At 36.1% G+C, this 23008-nt stretch overlaps 1 protein-coding gene across 1 annotated transcript in view; it reads left to right on the top strand.

Annotated features, from left to right (window-relative positions):
• The window catches only part of LOC135197216 (guanine nucleotide-binding protein G(s) subunit alpha), an 88420-nt gene that overhangs the window by 17201 nt on the left and 48211 nt on the right, over positions 1-23008 (top strand). Inside the window, exons 2-3 of the mRNA XM_064224271.1 lie at positions 7913-7985; positions 19150-19204. Coding sequence (XP_064080341.1) covers positions 7913-7985; positions 19150-19204 — 128 coding nt within the window. The remainder of the gene's footprint in view (positions 1-7912; positions 7986-19149; positions 19205-23008) is intronic.

The raw sequence follows: 23008 nt of genomic DNA, 5'->3' as shown, positions 1-23008 counted from the left end.
CAGACTCGGTTGCCTGGAATCTAGATGCTGTCAGTTTCAGCCACTTTGCTCCATCTTTTTTAGAGACTTGACAAGGAAAACTTGTTGCTTTCACTACGGCCAAGAGACTTGACAAGGAAATCTCTTGTTGCTCTGACTACGGCTAAAAGAATCGGCAGGATACAGGCCATAAGTAAAAGAGTCTGATTCTCCCAAGGAGATGCAGTACACTCTTGTTACCTTAGGTTTTCTGGCCAAGAAGGAGACTCCTTCCAAGCCCTGCCCCTGTTCTTTCATCGTCAAGAATTTGATGGACATTCTGGGTCCATTGAGGTACTACAGTGTTACTTGAATAGGACAGAGGATCAGAGGTTTCCCCAGTTACCTCTGGTGTTCCTTTAAAAATCCTTTCCAACTACTCAGTCACTCAAGAATTGATAAGGATCTTTTACCTGGTTTTAAAACCCACAAAATTAAGAGCTCTTGCGACCTCGTTGGCTCTTAAACATAACATGTCCATATCTGAGATTCTTCAATCAACCTTTTGGAAGTGTAATTCAGTATTTGCAACACATTACTTATAAGAAGTGGGGACAGTTTTCGAGAACTGCTGTACCCTGGACCCGTTGTCTGTGGCTGGCATGGTAATGGGGGAAAAGTGTGAGAGTTATACTTCTATTTTCCATCTTTTCACCTTGATATAGGCTGTCGAGTCTTGGGGAGCACATGGGTACTGTGTACCTGGAGTACTCACCACTTTTCCATTGGATGGTTAGTGGTTTTTAATCTTGTGTAGGCAACGTCGTTGTTTGATTATATATCTTTTTATGGTATACTGCTCCCAGGGCAATGGCATTTTTTTTTCTAGAACTTGTTAGTCATCGGATAACTTCTTCACTGCATGACTTTCACTGATGCTTTGCTAGTTATTGGGATACCTCTTTGCTACAAAGCTCCCCTTGACGTTGAGGCGCTCCATAGCTATACCGCCATGCCTCTACAGGTGAAGATGAGTGCCAACCAGAGTTATAGTCAAACTCAGCCTTTTTGGCCACTAAGGTGTTGGCCGCACAGATGCCACAGTTCTCTAAATACGCCACGACAGTGATGAAGAAATGTGTCTGATATTTTTTATACTAACTAAATATATGGTAATTACCCTGTTTCATAATAAAACTTCATGTGTTTAAGAATGACTAAGTTTTTGATGGAAAAATGAAAGTTACTAAAAATGTTTTCCTGAGATTTGACAACACCGCTGTGCTGGGTTAGTGCTCCGTTGCCACCTCAGCCCAACAAGGTCATTCCGTGTCATGGACCCACTATGTTAACATCTCTCGCTTCTTGCTGCCCCTGCCTGCAGTCAGAAGACTGAGTTTGACTATAGTATCTACCTGCAGTAGCTCTTATTAGTAAGGTTACAACAAACATTTTAACCAATGCTAGCTACCTCTCTTTTTCAAAATTCCTCACCTTAATGAATTTTTGGAGTAGAATATGTCCATGCATCGTACCTCCTTTTTTATGGAATTCAGCTTTGTAATTACTTGGTAAATTACTCAAATGAAAATGGTATTTTCCAAATAAAATTTTCATGTATACTAACCCAGTAATTACAGAATTGGAGTCCTCCGTCCTCACCTCTCATGGACATAGGGCACAAACAAATTGACCTCCTCAGCTGTGTTGTACCTATTCTCCCCTGGAAGGGGTTGGGAATTGTCATTAAGCTACTGCTCGAGTTAGAAACGTTAGCTATGTAATTACTTTATAACTATATATAAAACATAATTTTATTATGAAAATACTATTTTCATGTTCCATTCACAGACACCTCTATTTCCCAAATTTGTCTTATTGTGATATTTCCTTTACTACTTTTATCAGTACTTTTATATCATATAGTAGTACTAACTGTCAACCACATTATATCATATAGTAGTACTAACTGTCAACCACAAAGAATGTGTGATGTTGTCAGTCACCCGATTATTCTCAGTTAGTATTTATTTATATATCCTTTGCATAACCTGCACTTTTGTCTTAAAAATTAATTACCTTTTTGGTAAATTACTTTTTGCCATATACTTTCTTAGGTTTATCTGTTCTTTATGGGTTTTCCTCTTGTTATCTTCTTGTAAAAGACAATGTTCATTATGCTAATTCATAGATCCTCATCCCTTTTCTTATTTCTCCATCTCCACTTCAGTTTTTTGCAGCATCTTGACAATCACAACAAGTGTTGAATGGGTGTCAGTGCATGGCTTTATACATCAGGTATATTTCAACAGGGATGTAACCTAACTGGACCTATTATAGGGTGCCATGCTCTGACGTTGGGCGAATGGGACGAGGGAAATGTCACCCCCCTGGAGCCCCAAGGCAACATAGTGCTTAGCAGAACAACTTATGCACAACTATTCTGCTTCTGCGTATTACCAAAAAATTTATGTATAACAAAGACGATATCCATCTCCTGGTGGGGACTTGGGGAATTTACCTTGGAGAGCCTGGTCAGCCAATGGCTTGACTATTCGGTGGAATTATTCCACCCACTGAGAATCATTGCAGCTCATGTTGATTTGATCAGCATTTTAATTGCCTTCTTTAAATCTTTCCTCATTTTCACATAAACCATACTCTATATCTTACAATGTCTGGCGAGTTTTTCTCAACACTACTTTGTGAGTTTTTCTCATCAGTTTGTATGGCATGTTTTTTTTATGTCATTTTGGTATAAAGCTTCAGTGTTAACATCTCTCAGAGTGACTTGATCAATGTTGAACCATCTGAGCACAAAATAGCCTTGGATTGGGGGAGTTTAGGTTAGTGGCCACCCTCCTTCCCAATTGGAGGTAATTTGGGATAGATATGAAAAATATTATAGGAATAGCCAAAATCTTTTTTTTTAGAACTACTAGGCAAGAAAAGATAAAGCATACATTACAGCTTCTGTACATAGTTTAGATTCAGGTTTGATCAAAACTTGATCCCAAATCTAGGATTGGGCAACAATTTGGGTCCCAAAGTTTTAAATGTTATCCCATCATAAAACCTTTTCAAGATCAGTGGTCTTACAATTTGATGAGATTAATCTTTCATCATCCTCAGGTAGAGTGGTTTAAGTTGGTTACAAGCATGGGCGAGTTCATGGTATTGGTCCAGAGTTTCTGTATAGGATATTTGTATATTATAGGGAAATTCTGAAATCATCATGTTCACAGTACTTCCAAGCTTAGGAAAAGTGCTCACAGAGCAGTTTGCTTCATGGACTTATTGCAGTCTGTATAGTCTCTCATTATGGTGACCCATCAGAAACAGTATACAGGCAGTCCCCGGGTTACGGCGGTCTCGGCTTACGACGTTCCGAGGTTACGATGCTTTTCAATTATATTCATCAGACATTAATTCCAGGGTTATGACGCCTACAATGCTCATCTGGCAGATGAAATATGACACCAAAAATGCAAAATAATCAGCATTTTAAGGTTTTTTTTTTTATGAAAAATGCCATAAGAATGCAGTTTACATAGTTTACAATGCACCAAAAGCATTAAAAGTAAGGTTTTCTTAGGATTTTTGACGATGTTCTGGCTTACGACGCGTCTCAAGAACGGAACCCCCGTCGTAACCCGGGGACTGCCTGTATATCTATTAGTTGAATATTATAAGAACTCTATTTTCAAGCAATTTTAGTTGTCTTTGTTCTTAGTTTTTTTTTTTACATGGCAGCATTAGAAAACACGAGTGCTGTACATATATCTATTATTTTTCTAAAGAAAGACCAATGTGTTTCTGATAATACGAATGCTTTATACACATGCTTATTCTTTAATTGTCAATCAGTGGGGGTTACTTGATGACCACTACTTCCCTTACCAAGGATGAGTGAGACTTGCATTATGTATAGTTGTTGAAATTTTGAGTACGTATAGTACTAGATTGATCATTTCGAGACAGATGGGACCATCCTTATGAAGGAATAGAAAATGTCTTTACAATATAATTAAAGACATATAATCCAGTGGATTTTTGCCAGGGTTTATGTTTTGATAGTAGTGAAAGGAACTTAACAAATAAGGTAAGAATTTTGCCAAGAACTGATTAGATTTGTATCTGATCTGAATGAAGAAAAATGTTAAAATTACTGTGTAAGATGTAGTTCATCAAGGGTCAAGATAGCAGATGATGGTTCATGTTGACAGTCAAGAGAAAACAGTAGATATAAGATATTTCTTTTAAAGGATGACAAGAATACCGTCAAGTTGTACATAACCTCAGAAGCTGAAAAAGCATGACCTGGATTTGCCCTGTATTTATTGTTTCAGTAAACACATGGAGAATGGAGACTATTCTTTTCATGTATTGGAAATTCTGTCCATATTAAGAAATTTGAATAGTTTCATATGTCTGGATTCACTGTTAAGAATTTTTCATGTGATTGTGTACTGAACACTAATGCCCTTTTTATCCTAGTTCCCCCAGCCAAGAAATTAAAAACTTATTCTAACCCATGAATAGATGAAAATATTCTAGGATAAACATTTCGTAAATGTTCACGTCTATTTAAAAAAAATCGAAGTGTATTTTTTTTTATTAACTGCATATGCAGTAACAGATGGAAAAGTAAAAAAGATGATGTTCAATTTTGATTTCTGAAAGGAAAAAGGGACAACTTAGTAGCTTAGTGTTAGCTTTGAATAATAGCTTTGATTAATAATCATTATCTTTAAATTAATAAAAATGACAGGGAGGAAGAGGAACTGATCAAAACGGCAAGAATTAATGAAGTGCAGTGATTGCAGTTTCTTTATATATTTTCAATAAATGTTAGCATGTTATGATTGGCCATCTTTGCCTCATATTGGTCTTCAATACCAAGTAGCCACGTTGAGAAATTTATGCTTTTGCTATATTAGTTGACTTTGCTTATACATTGTTCCATTGTATTTATAGTCTTAAAATTATTTCCTCAGCCAGTGAAGATTGACTCAGTATTTTTAGGATTTTTTGTTAATTTGAGTTTTGGCTTTTAGGATTGGGGATAAATAGTGTAAATTGAAGTGCTTCAGTTTATTTTCCAGGTTCCTTCTGGCAAGTGTGTAACAACTTTCAGTTGTTGCTTGTATTTTGTAAGTCGTTCCACAGGATACTGTACTTGTCAGGGTCCGTCTGGCAGGCCTTGCTATCTGTAGATGTGGCCTGCACCTTCTCTGTATATGGGGCCAAAGTCAGTTGTATTCCCCACATCTGATGTTTGTTAAGTGCCTCAAGTTGTTTCATAACCGGTGGTACGTTTTTGTGCAGAAGCAGATGAATAGTTTGCATTTGTTGAAGATCTCATCTTATATCTCCTTTGATTCTGTGTTCATTGTCTGCCAGCATTATCAGACACCTTTCATGTAGTGTCCTCTTTAGTATTCTGGGGAGTACTTACTTCATGAACTTGGTTCTACTAGTTGATCTGCAGATGCTTATTTTGGTAGATCCTCTTTGAACTGCTGTAGTTAATAGGCACGTCCTCCATTATGTGCAGTACTGGTACCTACCAACATGATGCCACTTACTTGGCCTTTGTTTTTTCCAGACCAGAACCTAATGAAATTTTTTAGGATACAGACTCTCAGATTAAAGATAATGTATGCAACCTGGGATCAGGTGACTTGGAGAAGTTGAGATATATATTTACGAGTCTTGCTTGTGAATAATTCCTGGTGGGTGAGTTTGCACATGGCCACTCAGTCACTGTCTTTTCAGTTAAGGAGGACCAACCCAGATTCTTCCCATCGCCTCCTTCCCAGAGACATGAAAGGAAAATTTGGTAATTACAGTGCAATCAACCAATTGTATCCAAGGCGTTGCTCTTGACTACCTTCAGACAGCTACTAGCATGACTGGTCTCCTGTGTGGGGTACCATCCTGGACCTTGCATGAGCCATTACCATCCAACTTGGTATTGGTAGCAGGTCCGCTCTGATTCTGCATCTAGGTCTGGTTCTGTATCTAGGTCAAGGCTCAAGGGCAGAGGAGGGATTTACCCTCTCTCCTTTGGTGCTGTCATCATAACTTTATTTGCCAACGATCTGCTTCAGATAATCCTCGCCATGATTTTCCAATTAGTGATGGAGTCTGGTTGTCAGCCTGTTGTGGTTCCTGTAGGGCAGAGGGTCCTATGGGACCACATCAGGCTGAGTTAAGAGGAACTTTCATGCAGTCATAGTGCTCATTTGTGAATGATGGTTGTGAGGAAGTAGTGATCAGTGCTCCTTATTTGTATTCACTCGGCTACAAAAGGGCAAATCAAAGAATTGGTTGCCATGGTGGTGTTGTAAGTGTCCATGTGGTTGGACCTCAGACCCAAATCACTGATGAACTTTGCCTTCTCTGGTATGTCTACCAAGTAAGATAAGGAGAAGGTTTAGGGACTGTGATTGGCAGTGTCAGGAGGAAGAACATTGTCTTTTCTCTCACTTGTCCATGAATCTGGTCTCAAGCTACTGCAGTGCTGTTATGGTTTGTTTTCAAAGCCTATTCTGATAGAAGGCTGACCTTTAGGATCAGGTAGGTCTTGGGATCTTCCTTACTTGCTGACCTGCAGAGTTTTTATGGTTGCTTTCAGTCTATTCTAATAGAAAGCTGACCCTTAGATCAGGTAGATCCTGGGATCTTCCTTACTCTTCCTGAAGGTTAAGGCCAGGCTTGCAGTGGAGGAAAGGCATTCTGCAAAGGAAACCGCAGCCATGCCTCCAGGCTGGTTATACCTTTGATGCTAGGTTGGGAAAGGCCAAGAGTCTTCCTAGCTCCTTCATTTTGGAAAAGGGAAGTAGAAAGGAGGAAGGCTGGCAGACCTTTTCTTCTGTAGCTGAGAGGTGGGTCATTGGGGGTGACAGTTACAGGCTACCTTACTTTGGACTGTTGACTTTCCCACAGGCTTTCAGTGAATTTTATTATAGGAGGGGTATCTGTCTGGTTAGATCCACTTGTCAGCAGTTTGCAGGCATCTTCATCTACCTCGTGTCAAGACAAGTTCCCTTGTGTTTCAACAATGAAAGCTTTGAGCTCATCCTTTTATAGTGTGCTTGCTGAAGAGCTTTTACCTCTGCTACCATAAGGTCTCTATGATCTTGGAAAGTTTCAAGCAGTTTTGCTCTTGGAATGGAAAACTACTTTTGATCTGTAGTCTCACCCAGGAAGCCTATGAGCCTCTGGGACAGACTTGGGATGGGATGGTTGCTTCAATTCTGTGTTCCTGCTAGCCCAAGCATTGACAAAGGAATATCATGTTAGTTGACTGAGTTTTTAGTGAGAACTGACAATAGTACCTGGTGTGAGATTTAATAGCTTTTTTTATTCTCTCCTTAAGGGTCTATTTAGTTGAGGATCATGAAAATCTTGCACTCTGGATATGTAGGTATACTATCATCGCATGGCTTTGAAACCTGTGCTGGTTAATGGTCCATCACTTGCTTATACTTAGTATGGTTAGACACTACCAGAAATTGTGCTTTCCTTTTCCTTTCACAGCTGGAATTCATGGAAATTTATTTCTAATCTTTTTGTCTTCAGTCCTCCATTAATCTAGTTACTGTGTTCATAGGTATTTGCAGGGTTATCCTATTTTCTAGCTCAATATGCTGCAGTGAGCAAGGAATTCTGTGATTTTACCTGATGAAGTGTAAATAGGCACTGTTGTTATTTGTGTAATAGTATATTGCTCCAGAAACACGTTTCAAGTTGACCGTATTCATTTGGATGATAGGGAAAAAATCTGTTTCTCTATAAGATCACAAATACTAATATACTGCAAATGGAGTAATGAAGCTGAAATATATTTCACGGTGGTACTGTATTTGTATTTGTTACTTCTTGTAATAATGTAATAGTTTGTCGTCATTATGTATATTGTAATTTGTTATATTTTTGTTTATTGCAGGAGCTGGTGAATCTGGAAAAAGTACTATTGTGAAACAAATGCGAATTCTACATGTCGATGGATTCAGTGAAGAGTGAGTATTGAGTATATATTTAGCTGTACTGAACAATTTTTATTTATACAAGTTATAGTTTAGTTATATTACAAACTACATAGTAATGAAGAGAAAAGTAATATTTACTGTAATTCATCTATTGGTAAAAGGTATGGTGCAATATATTGATGTGATTATGATACAAAGCAATCTTTCATGTGCAATGGGTTGCCACTCACCTGAATCTGGCATGCACTCTCTAGCTTTCTGTACATTAAGTCCCCTCCTTTTCAATGGCACTTTCACTCCATCTATCCAACCCTTCTTAGGAATTCGATGCCTTCCATCCAACACTTCCAAATTGTCCACTTTGTATCCACCTGTAATCCTGAACCATTTCAAAGCACTGTTCCCTCCTTTTATGTACACTAACCTTTTCACTGTTCACTATTTCTTTCTTAAGCTACACATATTAGTGTTCTTCCAGTGCTCTGGGCATACTCTGCCACCTTTCTTGTTTCTGAGGCATGTCTTTATTCATAGAGTTTATCAACCAAAATATTTACTCTCAAGTACTGCTGTGGATTTACTGCCTTGTCTTCCACTATCCATATTAACACTTAATGCTTCATCCTCCTGGTTTTCTTGCAGTTTCATAACCTTATGCTCACATTTGCTCTCAGCTTTCCTCCTCAGGTCATTAGTTTTGACTAGGTGGGTTGGTTAAACAATTTATTGGTTAAAAAAATGTGCTATCTTCATTAAATACTGTATCATATGCAAATCTGAGTCTTTCCATTCTCATTTACAGCCCATCAAATTTTTTAGTAACTTTTTTTCTTATGTTTTCTTACCTTTGCCTGACCTCTTACATGATTCAGTCCTTAAAGATATTAATGTGTGTGATGTATGCAAGAACTTAAGCTTTCCTTACTGAAAAACTTTGTCTTAGTTTTGTTTTTATAATGAATCAATGAATAGAGGAAATAGTACTTGTGATTTCTCAACTTCTTAGAAATTCCTCAATAACGGGGAACTGGTGTTGAGAACAATACTGGTAGGATGACTTAATTTTGCTTTTCACACTTCACATTTTAAACAGCTATGTATATTTGATATAGCTTTTAGTCTCAGGCCATTTTACCCCAAACCAGTCACTTTCAGAAATTGTTCACAACTTCACAGTTTAAACAGCTATCCATAGTAGTACTTAACACAGTTTAGTCTCAGACCATTTTTACACCAAACCAGTCACTCTCCCACCTACAAGCTACTAATGTTTAACTTTCTTCATAACAATATTTGTCGGATACAGCAACCAATCACTTAGCCTATATCGCACAATCTTAACATGTCCAGATTGCTTCTCTGTCAGCTCTGTCATAAGCTTTTTCTAGACCAATATATGCCACTTAGGGCTTTTACTCCCAGAGTCCTCCCATAAGGCTGTTTCATAACAAGCTTCTAAAAGTTGCCGTTAGTAAATTTATGGGCATTTGAAGTAATGAAACCTCATTCCCGCCCAATTTTTAAAACAATGACGTTATATTGATACTCGCCAGGAGGTAATCTGTCCACCACTCAAAACTTGTTATTGTTACTCATATGAGGGTATCCGTCCATTAACCCTTAGGAGCCGGGGTAATATATCGATATGTAGCACCTCATGCTGGCAGAACTTTGAGGGCGGCAAATTTTCGAAAAAAAACATCAATGGAAAGAGGAAGATATGCAAATGCACATGATGAAAATAAATTCTAAAATAAAATTTAGACAAGAACAAAAACCAACAGGCATCCCCTTGGTATATTTATGAGCAAATTTATAAAAAGATGTCATGTGAACGAGAGATGTAGTACATACTCCCTTCACGTCAGAAGCAGAACTGAATTCCTGAGATGCCCACACTCATGATTTTAGTTACTGTAAAAGTTGCCATTAGTGAATTTATTGGGTGTAAAAGTATTGGCACCTCTTTCCTGCCCGATTCTTTTGAAATCTAAGGCATTCAATATTGTTTATCCACAGGATCAATCTGTCCACCACCCCAAAGCTGTTAAGCTTTAAACGCCTGTTGGACGTGTTTTATGTTGACGAAAATTGTCTGTCATGCTTAATTGACGTAAAATATGTAGCTCATAAAAGTTTTTTTAATTATTCCCGGAAAAATAGTTATAGGCCTACTTGGCAAAAAATTTTGAATCACTTTCCTTGAGGGATGCTGGGAGTTTAGGATCAAGCTGTTGTTTTGTTTACAAGCGTTACCCAGGCGTGCATGTGCGAATATCTTTCTTCTTGCACTATAAAGCATCAGGGACACATCTCAGAAATGATTTCGTCTGTTGTAATTTTGGCACGGTTTTATATTAGCCGTTACATAGAGATTTATATATGAAAAATGTGCGCAATTTCATGTAGAATACAACTAAAAACTACCCATGGTTGTAGCTTTTATCAGTTTTGAAATATTTTCATATAAATCACGATGTGCCAAAATTTCAACCTTCGGTCAACTTTGACTCGACCGAAATGGTCGAAAAACGCAACTGTAAGCTAAGACTCCTACATTCTAGTAATATTCAATCATTTACCTTTATTTTACAACAAATTGGAAGTCTCTAGCACAATATTTTGATTTATGGTGAAGTTTTGAAAAAAAAAAAAAAAAAAAAACTTCCTTGCGTCCGCATGGTAACTGCCAGAAAAATCATAAATTCTTTCGTCAGATTGTCGTAATGTTTGAACTGTTTTATATTAGCTGTTACTTGAAGTTTTATATATGAAAATGTGTGCAATTTCATGTAGAATACAAAAAAAAAAAAACCCACGATTGTAGCTTTTATCAGTTTTGAAATATTTTCATATAAATAACGATAAGTGCCAAAATTTCAACCTTTGGTCAATTTTGACTCGACCGAAATGGTCGAAAAACGCAATTGTAAGCCAAAACTCTTACATTTTAGTAATATTCAATCATTTACCTTCAATTTGCAACAAATTGGAAGTCTCTAGCCCAATATTTCTATTTATGGCGAAGTAAAAAAAAAAACAATTTTCCTTATGTATGTGCGGTAACAGCCAAAAAAATCAGAATTTCTTTCATCAGATTGTCGTAATGTTTGTACCGTTTTATATTAGCCGTTTTATATAGGGAAATGTGTGCAATTTTATGTAGAATACAACAAAAAATAACTCATGATTGTAGCTTTTATCAGTTTTGAAATATTTTCATATAAATCACGATAAATAGAAAAAATTCGACCTTCGGTCAACTTTAACTTGGCTGAAATAATCGAGAGATGCAATTATAAGCTACAACACTTACAGTCTATTAATATTCAATTAATTACCTTCATTTTGCAACAAACGGGAAGTCTCTAGCACAATATTTTGATTTATGGTGAATTTTTGAAAACTCCTTTTTTTTTTTACATCCGCGCGTTACGAATTCATGCATCATATTGTGATAATATTTTCTGTGTTGCTCTGATTATTTTACAATTTGTTTTGTACCAAAATGATTGCAATTTAGTGTACAATACCACAAAAAAAAATTAACTTATTAGCTTAACCGTTTTGCTCACAGCGCAATTTGTATAGAGTTATATATGAAAAAAAAAAAATTGCGCTGTCATATATTCCAATACTATTTATATATGATATTTATATATCTTTTTTTTTCATTTCTGATGGTTGTATATTAAACTTCAGGCAATGCCAAAAAAAAGGAGCCAAAAATGAACTCTTAATCTTGAAAACTAAGCGTGCTGTAATTTTTTGAAAAAACTTCTTTTCCATTTCGGCGCTCACTCCCAAACCCCGCCGGCATACGGGAGACACTTTCGGAAATACCGGCTCGGCATTCAAGGGTTAATTACTACTCACGAGGAGCAATCCGTCCATTAAGGGTCAAGAGTTAATGTAGAAATATTTTTGCCCTCGGCCCTAATAAGCATTAAAGGTAAATGAAGATGCTGATAAAGCAGCCAGAGTTACAATTCCCTTGACCAGAGCAAGTACTATATACATTTTCGTATCTGTGATTTGTTGGTATTTAAAATATGTCATTTTCAGTAAATGTTGGATTGTGGTGTTCTGCATTTCAAAAAGATTGCCACATTGAAGTATGTGATGTTCTTTTTTCTTTGAATTGGTCTCTCACCTGATCTTTGGGTATTTGATAAATAACCTACACCAAATCCATAAATGTTAATTACCACTTGCACTCAACACATATCTTTGGCAATATAACTGAAATGTATTTCAGGTATTCTAAACAGATCTTGACAAAAATTTTTATCAGATATTCATTATTTTCAATTGATCCATTATCAAATTTTTAACTAGGTGCAGTACATTAAATATAAGATGTTTACCAAGTTACTCACTTTCCTGTTTAGATTGTTTGTTAATAATTGGAATCATCTTTTCTTGTCAGTATCTGTCATTCTTGTTATTTTTTTAAATGAAAAAATCTTATCAAACACCTTTGTTTATAATAAGTAATGTTATGCCATTTTTTAGATTTTATGAAAATCACTCTACCCATTCCTTTGAATCCTTGGCTTACCTTGGTCAGCTAGTCGGTCACCTTTTCAACATCTACATCTTGCGTGTAATCTGGTCAGCTTATGGTATCTTTGCCCCTCAACCTTTCAATTGCCATACTTATACCCATAGTATTAATATCCATAATTATTCCCCTTACACTAACCCCTTCCATCTTTACATCATTCATTTCTTCTTCTGTGTTTTGTACTTAACATATCCTCAAAGTATTCATGTAGTTGAACTACAGCAGCTTTGTCTACACTTTCATCAACTTGTTTAATTTTGGAGATAGTACAGTCACCTATCAATTAATGCGTTTATGATTTAACGTGAGCTATAAAATGTATAAAGAACTAAAAAATTTCAATTTAATGCGAATTGGCGCCCAAGCGTTGTTTTCAAATCACCCGCACATGATGCGCATCAACGCTGTAGACGACGACCGTCTACATAAACCCAGACATGGCACAGTGCATTGTATTTATTTATTTATTTATTTATTAATAAAGCGAAAGACGTTGTATGCAGTGGTCCCCCCCCCCTCCCCCCCCTGTAATTATCGGGATGCATATATATACCTGTTTTTTTTTAATAGTTTTATCACAAAAAGTGCATTTAATGGTGAAATTGATTTAAAAAACCAGGAATTTCTGGACATTTCTCCGAGAAAACTACCGCGAATAGACTAATTTCCAAAGAATAATGGGTAGGTATGGTCCAGAGAGAAATCTGCGAATACGGGCCCTCTCACTCTACTGTATTTATTAAGGAAGTGAAAGATTTTGTTCTGTTTTTACTTTTTTGTCTGACCTACATAGTACAGGTATTCTCTTAGCCTAGCATATACTATGGTATATCTTATACATAAAAAAAAAGTAGCCTAGCCTAGAGTATCCTCTATACTACATGTACCATACAGTAATTTATTAATATAAGCCAATTCTGGAGGTTCAGTACATTCTGACGATGGTATTTCAGTACAAAGAAAGAAAAAAAGTTATACATTACTTCACTGTATCCAATAGTATTGTATGTATTCTCATATAGTATTAGTATAAAATATTAACGTAGCCGTCAATGTTTTGGTTTGGAAATCAGCTGATGGCGAATACGAGTTTATTTCGCAATATTTAACTCAATTTTGTGCAAATGTTCTTGATTCTAGGTAGCATAAACGAATATCTAGATACTTTACTTATATGAAACAATGCCATTTTTTGTTATACAATGAATTTTTGTCAAAATATGACTTGAATAAGTCTCGTTGTGAACAAGTTTTTTTTTTTTAACAGATTGCGTTGGGAGCATGGTTATTGCATAAAAAAAAGAAAATACGTGATTCAGTTCACTATTTTCACATGATTTCATAGTGACACGAGCTCTAAGTTATTTATCTTTTATTTGCGAGAAAAAATCAGTAAAATTGTTTAAGCCCAGCAGGTTGGATTAAAATGATTTTTTCTCGATTTTGAAAAGCTTTCTCAGTTTCTGTGATATTTGATATATAGCAAAGAAAGTTATTACATAGAAATACTATATCAGTCCTATTCTACATAACATCATTTATAACATAAGTACGGTAATTGTTTACTATTGTATGATGGTTGAACTACAAGCAAACAGAAGTTGCTGTTACCCAATTCGGTTGTATCTAGCTAAAAAGTACGGAGTTCCCCAAGTCCAGGAACGTAACCCCCTTATTACTGTTATTTCTTACGGGAAAAATATGTTTTGATAACATGTTTTTAATTAACGCCAGCTGTCTAGGAACGTAACCCTCTTGTTAATTGCGAGGTGACTGTACTCCCTTATGCCTATCCTTGTTCTATCCAACATTTCTTGTTCATCTCTATTTAGAGATTCATTTGCTCATTAACCTTACTCTCTTGTAGAACAAATTAAGCCTCCTTAAAGCCTTTGCTTATCTCTTGTTAACAATACAGTCTAGTTGTGTTAAGTATTTTATTTTTAAATAAGAGGGACAAGGCAGAGTGCAGAAGTGGAACAGCCAAAGGGACCAAAAGAAATGGATGAAAAGTACCTAGCAGAAAGAAATGCACCTGCATGTCTTAATACCTGTTGCATGTTTCTAACTGCCTTAAGATATATATCAATTCTGTATGTTAATTGTATTATTGTGGAAGGTTTTGGGGCTTGGTTGTTGGGGGCGACCGATATTTGTGTGGAGGGCAGGATACATTTCAGGCAGAGTAGACAACCATTTATCTTTAGCAGAAGTTTGTTAGAAAGGTTACCCCTACACTGAGGCCCGGGGGGGATTGATGAGGAATGTAGAGGAGATGGGAAGGATATAGTACAGTGAAATGAATGTCTTATGTAAGGGGGAAAAAGTGTATTTTTGATGGGAATGGGAAAGTATAATTATAGAAAATTTAGAAATTATCTTCCGTAGGTCTCCTGTGCCTATAGCTAACTTGGCTCTAATACAGGATACCAACAACAAGAGTCCTAAGGCTTTCAATGCAAGGACTACACTCATGTAGTTACATAGTAGTAATCATGTGGGAGATAAATGTTTTGAGAAAACTGCTTCCTTTGACAATAAAAAATCAAAAGAGGAGCTGCACATATAGAGAAATTTGAGAGAAGAGGGATAGTTTTTTATGTATTAGGCTGGCAGAAGGTAATTCCAAATCTGTCCTGGAAGAAGCAACTGTGGCCCAGCTCATTAGCACTCATGCATTTTACTGTATACTTGTGACATGATGGTTGCATACATGATAAGTGCTCATACTGTGTACCGCACAGACCATTGCTTCAGAGTTGTATTTCTTTGCGGGTCACGTTGGAGTAGGTCATTGTCAGAATCCCAACTACCCTGCTAGTAGTCGATAAGTGATGAGGTGGTCCCATGTGGGAACCTTCCTCTCTCACTGTTGTTTGTCTTGCAGCATCTGACAACATACCTGCTTGTTGTGACTGGTATTAGTACATTGTGGTTGTTCTAGTTTGGGTTTTCATTGTGAATATGGGTGTTCATGGGGGTGTTCATGTACATGTCAGTCATTAGGTGATGATCAAATTCCCCAAGTTAGTTTGTAAGTTCTCTGATGACAAAGTTTGTAAACCCTCTGTTGACAAAGCCAGGAGGACCAGAGTTGTTTTATTTGTTCAATCGAAGCTTCATGCAGTTGGAGTGATTCAGGTCAAATGTAGTGTAGAATAGTCTGTGTAGGTGTGGTTGAAGGGATAGCATGTCAAAATTGTCATGCATAGATTTGTGTGAAGAAAGGCTATCAGTCTGCATGATGGAAGGAGATTCAGTCAAACTTTGGAAAAAGGTAGAGCACTAACTATATAATTGGAAGGATTTTGAGACTAAAATGGTACACCATAACTCCTGTGGCAGGGCAGAGCCTTAGGTAGAATGTACTTTGGGATGTGTACACCTCACCTTTCAGTGACTGATCCCATTCCCAGCCTGTTTTCCAGAATTGTTCAAATCTTGTGCTTTAGCTGCAGAGGTGAAGGCAATCTTGATGAAGGATGTGATGGAAGTTGTTGATAACTGTTTTCCATTTTATACTATCCAATTTTTTTGGTGAGTTGATCTAGAATCTAGGGTTAGAATCGTGAGCGCCTCTTCTTTTAATGAGTTTGTATACAGACTTAGCTGTAGATGGAAGCCATATTGCATCCGAGTGAGAAAATTTGTTGTTTCTCTGATAGACATGTAGGATGCGGGTTTCCAAGTCCTTGTCCATTAGAACTATGAAATACCTCATCTTGTCTGTGAAAGGATAGTCTGCCAGCTCAGATTGGCTGCTGACTATCCTGTGGGTATACATGCTAGTGTTCACTTTGGCACCTGCTTAACCACTGATATCCTAATTATTCTCAGAGAGAAGGGTGATGTAGAAAGGTTGCATTTAGATCATGTGATTTATTGTAATTTTAGTCAGTGTGCACTGTCAGTCTTGGAGGTGGTTTCTAAATCATATTTGAGTGTCACCACCCCTAAGACACTACAGACAAAGAAAATTGTAAACAGGGCAAAAAGAAAAAGAATAGCTGAAAGGGTCATGGCAGATAGCGTCAGGCGTATGAAACTGCTCAATTTTATCAAAATGAGATGCTCCCGCTTGAACAGTTCTTAAAGACTTGCCAATAGAGCAGCATTTTTTTTTTTTTTTTTTTTTTTTTTTTTTTGTCCGTTTAAGAGAATTGCTTCCAAGAGTCTCCTTCAATTTCCACCCCACCTTTTATTCTGCACTAACAACCTTGGAACATCATCCTTGCCCACTTAACCAAGTACGTACCAATGTATTCCCTCATCTTATAGCTGGGATGATCATGAAGCATCATTGATGAAGATGACACTGAGCATTGGATGTTGGTAATTTTTTAACCCAAGAACGGCTACAAGCCTCTTGAGCGGCTGTATTGAGGACTGCTATAAGCCTGTTCAGAGCGCCATTTTGTTATCTTCCCACAAATTCCCTCATGCCATCACTTAACTTGTTCACAAATTCCCTCATGACATTACTTAACCTGTATTATTTTTTATGATAAAACTATTTGTCTGGTAGAAGTTTTAATGTTTAGAACTTGTTTTACCTGTATATACTACTATATTTATGTATGATATAAAAATTTCCCCATAGACTAGATTTAAATATTTTGCAAAGGAAAACAGTGAAATGTAGTTATATTAATATATTAGAAACATGCACAGTAAAATAAGAAAAAGAAACATAGCAACTCTCAAAACCTATTTCAGCACGCATTGCCTAGTGTAAATTATGGCAACACTCCCAAAATATATTTGGTCTTTTAAGTTACAATAATTGCTTTCTTTAGGTAATCTAAATATTGAACTACAATCCCCTGTAATCGTGGGGGATGTGTACCAGACCCCCCTGCAACTATAGCTAGAATGAATCTGCAAAAAGTTGAAACTCCTATAAAAATGCATAAAATTGCCCATTTTGTTAGTTAAAACTCAAGTAAAACACACTAAAGTGTTTATACCTGATTTTTTTTTTTTTTATAGTTTAAAGTGTATTTTATGATTTCTCACAGAAAAATATTGTGAATAGGTTAATTGTCCGTGAATAATGAGGGTACGTATAGTTCCAGATAGAAATCTGTAAATCTGGAGTGCATGAATACCAGGAGATTGCATTATTTTTACTCACTTTGTTCCTTCAGATATGATAAGTTTTTATTATTGAATTTGTGAGTAAATATAATTTTAATTTTTCTTTAAATATGATATATCATTTTAACATACTACTTTACATTAGTAGTACGTAATGGTAATAATAGTTACTGTATGAATAAAAAATAATATCTATGAAGCAAATACAATATTTGTAAATAGCAAATAATACTATAGCAACTAGAAAGATCAATTATTTTTTGAAAAGAGAAAAAATTCCATATTCCAAGATTTCAGAATATAAAATAATTATCATTATCATTGGACTTTCTGATTTACAGTATAATGAGTTGTAATGGTTACTTGTCAAAAATAGGCTAAAAAATCATAATGTAACAAGGAATGTAGTAAATATTCAATGGGCATTTTGCTATGTCATGCATTGAAAGCAACTTATGGTTTATAACAAAATAAATAAGAGAAGGAAGGAAAAAATACTTTGATGATGGAGTACATGTACAAAGTAATTGGGAAGGTGTTGGTAAAGTTATGTACTATTAGATTCTGAAGAGTGGCATTTTTGTCAAGATAGCCCCAACACTGGACTGTTGTAAAATGATATGGATGCATTTCTCTGGTTAAGTTCAGAGAGCCAAAGGAGCCTATAACATGGCCACCCTTTACTGCTGTGGATTCCTTCCTTGTGTAGCCTTGGTCTTCAGTTAGTTTTGTAAATAACGTATAAAGTAATACGTATAATTAACTGCCCGTGTGATGTTTACATCCATAGTATATTAATAAAAGTGTGGTTGAAATATCAATTGTTTTTATGAGGATATCTTATAAGACACTTATTTGGCAAACAAAAAACATTTAGGGCATTGGGATGGTGAGTATTCCAAGAGATTATTAATTTTATGAAAATTCTGTTGGAGCTATATACATGAAAAATTATGGTAATATAAGATTAGAAATGATACCTAGTGTCCTCAAGGTCAAACTTGGATGTTTTCATTCTAGAAACTTACAGTGGCCCTGCGTATGTGGTTGGCACAGAGGATAGGCAAAGTCAAGTTTAATTTGCCATTTTTTACTCATAACTTTTTAGAATACTGTGATATTACATGGTAGTATAAGAATAGAAGAATATTTATTACTCTTGGAAGATTGTGAGCAGTTATGAAGCTTAATGACAGTTAAGCTATGTAACTTAAGTTTTACATTACAGTGAAGAGTTGGAACTCCATACTGTCAACTTGATAGTGAATTACTTTAAAAACATCCAAGATTAATATATGCTTAAGTATACATAGTACTAGCAAAATTATGTGATTTTTCTGTGTATACAAGGTGGAAAAATCAGTGCATTATGGGCTTTATAAAAAAAAAAATTATAAAATTTTTATCTCTCTCTCTCTCTCTCTCTCTCTCTCTCTCTCTGAGTGGAGTGTTTTTAGAATTATTGTCTGTAGGGCTGTGATTGAAATACTGTAATGAAGTTATTAACACACCAAATTTGTTATTTTACAGGGAGAAGAGAGAAAAGATCAAAGGCATCAAATGCAACATCCGTGATGCCATCTTGGTGAGTACTGTTTTTATTTAGGTTTTGAAGGATAATATTATAATATTACTGTATGATTCTAGATTCCATTAAAATGTTGGGAAAGTATTGGTGGTGGTGGTAGTAGTAGGAGTGTTAGTAGTTTTAAATAATTTCAGTAATATTACTAGTATTGAGGTACTATATGAAAAGTATGCAAAATTTGGGCAGTTTTTAATCATAAGATTCAGCATGCATTTAGTTTAACCTTTGTGAAAATTTCTTGATGCAGAACCAAGTACTTTCTATTGTTTTTTAAGCTTCCCTTATCCTGAGATGATACATATAGGTTTCTATAGGTGTCTCAGTACCCTGTACTACCAAGACACTAGGTAAAGGTAGTACCCTTAAATTAATTTTTTTAGCAGTTATGTATCACATTTATAGGGGATTTTACTATTTGCTCCCTTGTAGTTGTTGTCCCCACCTAGTCCTTGGGAAAGGGTATACTGAGCAAAATAAAATGTATGCAGCAAAAAGGATACGTATTGCCACCATGTGACACTTTAAAAACTTGCTCTAAAAACACTTTTTAAAGACTTCTGATATATGCTTGATAAGTTTTTAAGACCCCTTATAGCCATTTTAAGTACTGATTGATATACAGGCAGTCCCCGATTATCAGCAATCCGGTTTTACGGCACTTGTGTAAACAACAACAGTAACTGGATTTTCGGCACCAATCTCCACCTACAGCGGCGCCGATCCCTAGTTATCAATGATTTTCGGTTATCATCATGCCTTTGGGAACAGAACCCCCGCTGATAACCAATGACTGCGTTTACAGTAACATTATCTTACAAATTTTGTAAAAATGGAAAGATTTTAATGGAAAAAGTCTGTAAGTGATGGTGATAATTTTCTGAAAAACCATTTTGAGTCACATTAAAGTGCATGTATCCTTATGTAGCATAAACTTTTGTTCAAATCATACCCCTTCACCCTATATTAGAGTGGCTATAACCAGTATGGCTATGTAAATTGTGGACAGAAAATTATAGGAACAAGCTTTGAAAATATACACGTAGCTGACCAACGAGGCAGTGCACAGGAAAACGGGTGACAATCTATCATTTACCTTAGCAAGGAAGTAACACATGTGGTGTTGATTACCATGTTTGTTTAAAACAATGTTAGATAGAATTATTAATTGCAGCAAAGGAAAGCATTTTCAATGATATTACGCATTTTACACGGTGAAGAATTCAAAGGAGATACTATAGACAAATTTTTGTAAGTGTGGTCGCAATCCCAGTAGCGTTACTTGGCCAGACAATGAGCGAGTAAGTGAACAAACCTATGTTCCGGACACTTCACGTTTCACACTAGTTCAAAATACTTTCCCATGGCTGGGTCTTTACCTGGACCCACAGTAAAAAAAAAAAAAAGTATCGTGGAGGGTGTGGCTACAGGTTTGAAACCTATGGTGAAATGAGGGCTGTCTGCTGAATTTTATTTAGATCAGTCCAGCGGTTCCGATTTCTATAGAGCACACGTTTACATACAAGGTTAGTTACATTCAGATTTATAAGATAGTCAGGTAGTATGAATTTGGAAGAAGTAACGCTTCAGTTTTTTTTTCAAATATGGGTTCTTGGGTGTCAGGAATGTTGCAAAAGGGGTTTAGTTTGCTATTAACTCTCAAGAGTTTATTGAGATCGCTCCGTCAGTTCTAGACCAGAACGATATTGCCTTCACGTAAATGAGATGTGACATTGAAGCTTAGTAAAGATTGGTTGAATCGTTGAGTCGGATGAGGTCATTAAAGAAAAAAAAGAGGGGGACCGGGATGTGATGATCAACAATTGTTAGTAAACCAAGGGTATGGGCATCAGGTTTTTTTCAAACTGAACACTGTACAGGAAGTTTTTATTGCTTATATCATACCTTTGTGATAGTGGACAGTATAGTAAATGTTGTACAGAAGAAACAAGTTTATGAATTGTAACTGTTCATACCTTCTGATAAATGCATGTGATGTGTAAATGCTGTGCAGGTGAGAAAATTTATTTTTTTTTTTTTTTTTTTTTTTTTTACTTACTAGGGGCATTAAAGAGAATTTCTTTTTGAAAACAGTTAATTGAAATAGTTCCAAATAAAAAAAAATAGAAAAAAAGAATAGCAGTATTTAAGAACTAAAGTACTTTCACATGTTGTAAAAAAAAAAAAAAAAATATACATAAATTACTTTCTAGGGGCATTCAAAGAGAATTTTCTTTTTGAGAACAGTTAATTGAAATAGTTCCGAATAAAAAATAGAAAAAAAAGAATAGCAGTATTTAAGAACTATACTTTCACGTTGTAAAAAAAAAAATATATATATACGCATTACTTGATGGGCTTTTGGTTTTTAAGAAGTATGTTTTTACTCACCTATTTTAAAAATTTCATTTGTTGTGTGTCTCAAGTGCATCACATTTATTTGCAATGTATGTGTTGGGTTCTGGAACATACCCCGCGAAAAAGTCAGGTAGTACTGTACTCATCTTTTAGTAACCCATTGATCTCAATGGCAACAGCCTCCTAACACTACAGAATGTCAGTTTTAATGTAGAAATTTTCAAAGGGAAACTGACCCTCAGAATTAACTCGGCTGTCGGAGACCACTCCCTGCAGTGTTACTGAAGATATGCAAAAGAAAAAAAAATAATAGCTTATGCAAAAAAGTAAGTTCAATGTTCAATAGCAGAAGCCATCTACTGAAATCATATTGAAATATTTCGCTAAAGTATTACTGGATGAAGGCAGAAAGTCTTTAGGAAAGTTGTTATAAAACATTTGATTGAAAATACTTGCTCCAAACCAACCAACAGGGTGTTAACCAGTGATGTCTGAGTGCCTCAGTGGCATGGTTGGTATGGTTTTGGCCTGTCACCAATGGCTGCGAGTTCGATTCTTGGGTACTCCATTGAGTGGTGAGAGATGTGTATTTCTGGAGATAGAAGTTCACTCTCGACGTGGTTCGGAAGTCACGTAAAGCCGTTGGTCCCATTGCTGAATAACCACTGGTTCCGTGCAACGTAAAAACACCAGACAAACAAAAAACAAAACCAGTGATGTCTGTGATATCTCAGTGCTTAGTCATAGTTGATATTCAGAAACTTAGAATTGAGCGCAAAATCAACACTCCTGATTTGGTGTAGGCTTTTGACCAAGTTAACCACTTCATAGTCTGCAATAAACTCAAAGAAAAACAGATACTAGTTAGACCTTTAGCAACATGGCTACGCAATAGCCTCTCAAATTGAATGCATCAGAGCAGCCCTCCATCCTGTTATCTCTGTTATTATGGGTAGTGTTACCTGTGTATTCATTCATACTTTAGGCTCTTTCAAAAACTGAAGTTCTAAATGAGCCAGATCCATGTGTGTCCCTTGGTGCAGAGAAACAAGGTGAACCTGTAAATGAGTCAGATTTTGACGCATTTTAGATATCAGTCTTGAGCCAGATGCATATGTTGTGATTGAATCCTAGGTCAAAGCCTGTAGTTATTTGAATTTTAGTTACTATATTGGTCCAGAGAGAAATTCCAAGGAAGCCCCTATCATAGACCTAGGATCTTCACCTCCAAAGACTGAACATTGATTAAAGTATTCACCAATGGTCTCCATTCCTTCCATTTTACCACACCACCCCAGAAAACACACACACACACACACAGTTAGCTTTGTACGCTTGCATTGGGTAGATACTCATCATAGTAACTCTCCTTTTTATTATTCACATTTGGTGTTCAGTTCATATCCTTAGAGCTGAGTTGGCTCAACAATCCCTGTGAACTTTCAG

This window comes from Macrobrachium nipponense, chromosome 18, assembly GCF_015104395.2.
Source record: "Macrobrachium nipponense isolate FS-2020 chromosome 18, ASM1510439v2, whole genome shotgun sequence".
In the NCBI taxonomy this organism is placed as follows: domain Eukaryota; kingdom Metazoa; phylum Arthropoda; class Malacostraca; order Decapoda; family Palaemonidae; genus Macrobrachium; species Macrobrachium nipponense.
The sequence above is the reverse complement of the archived record's forward strand: the minus strand, read 5'-3'. Positions and strand labels throughout refer to the sequence as shown.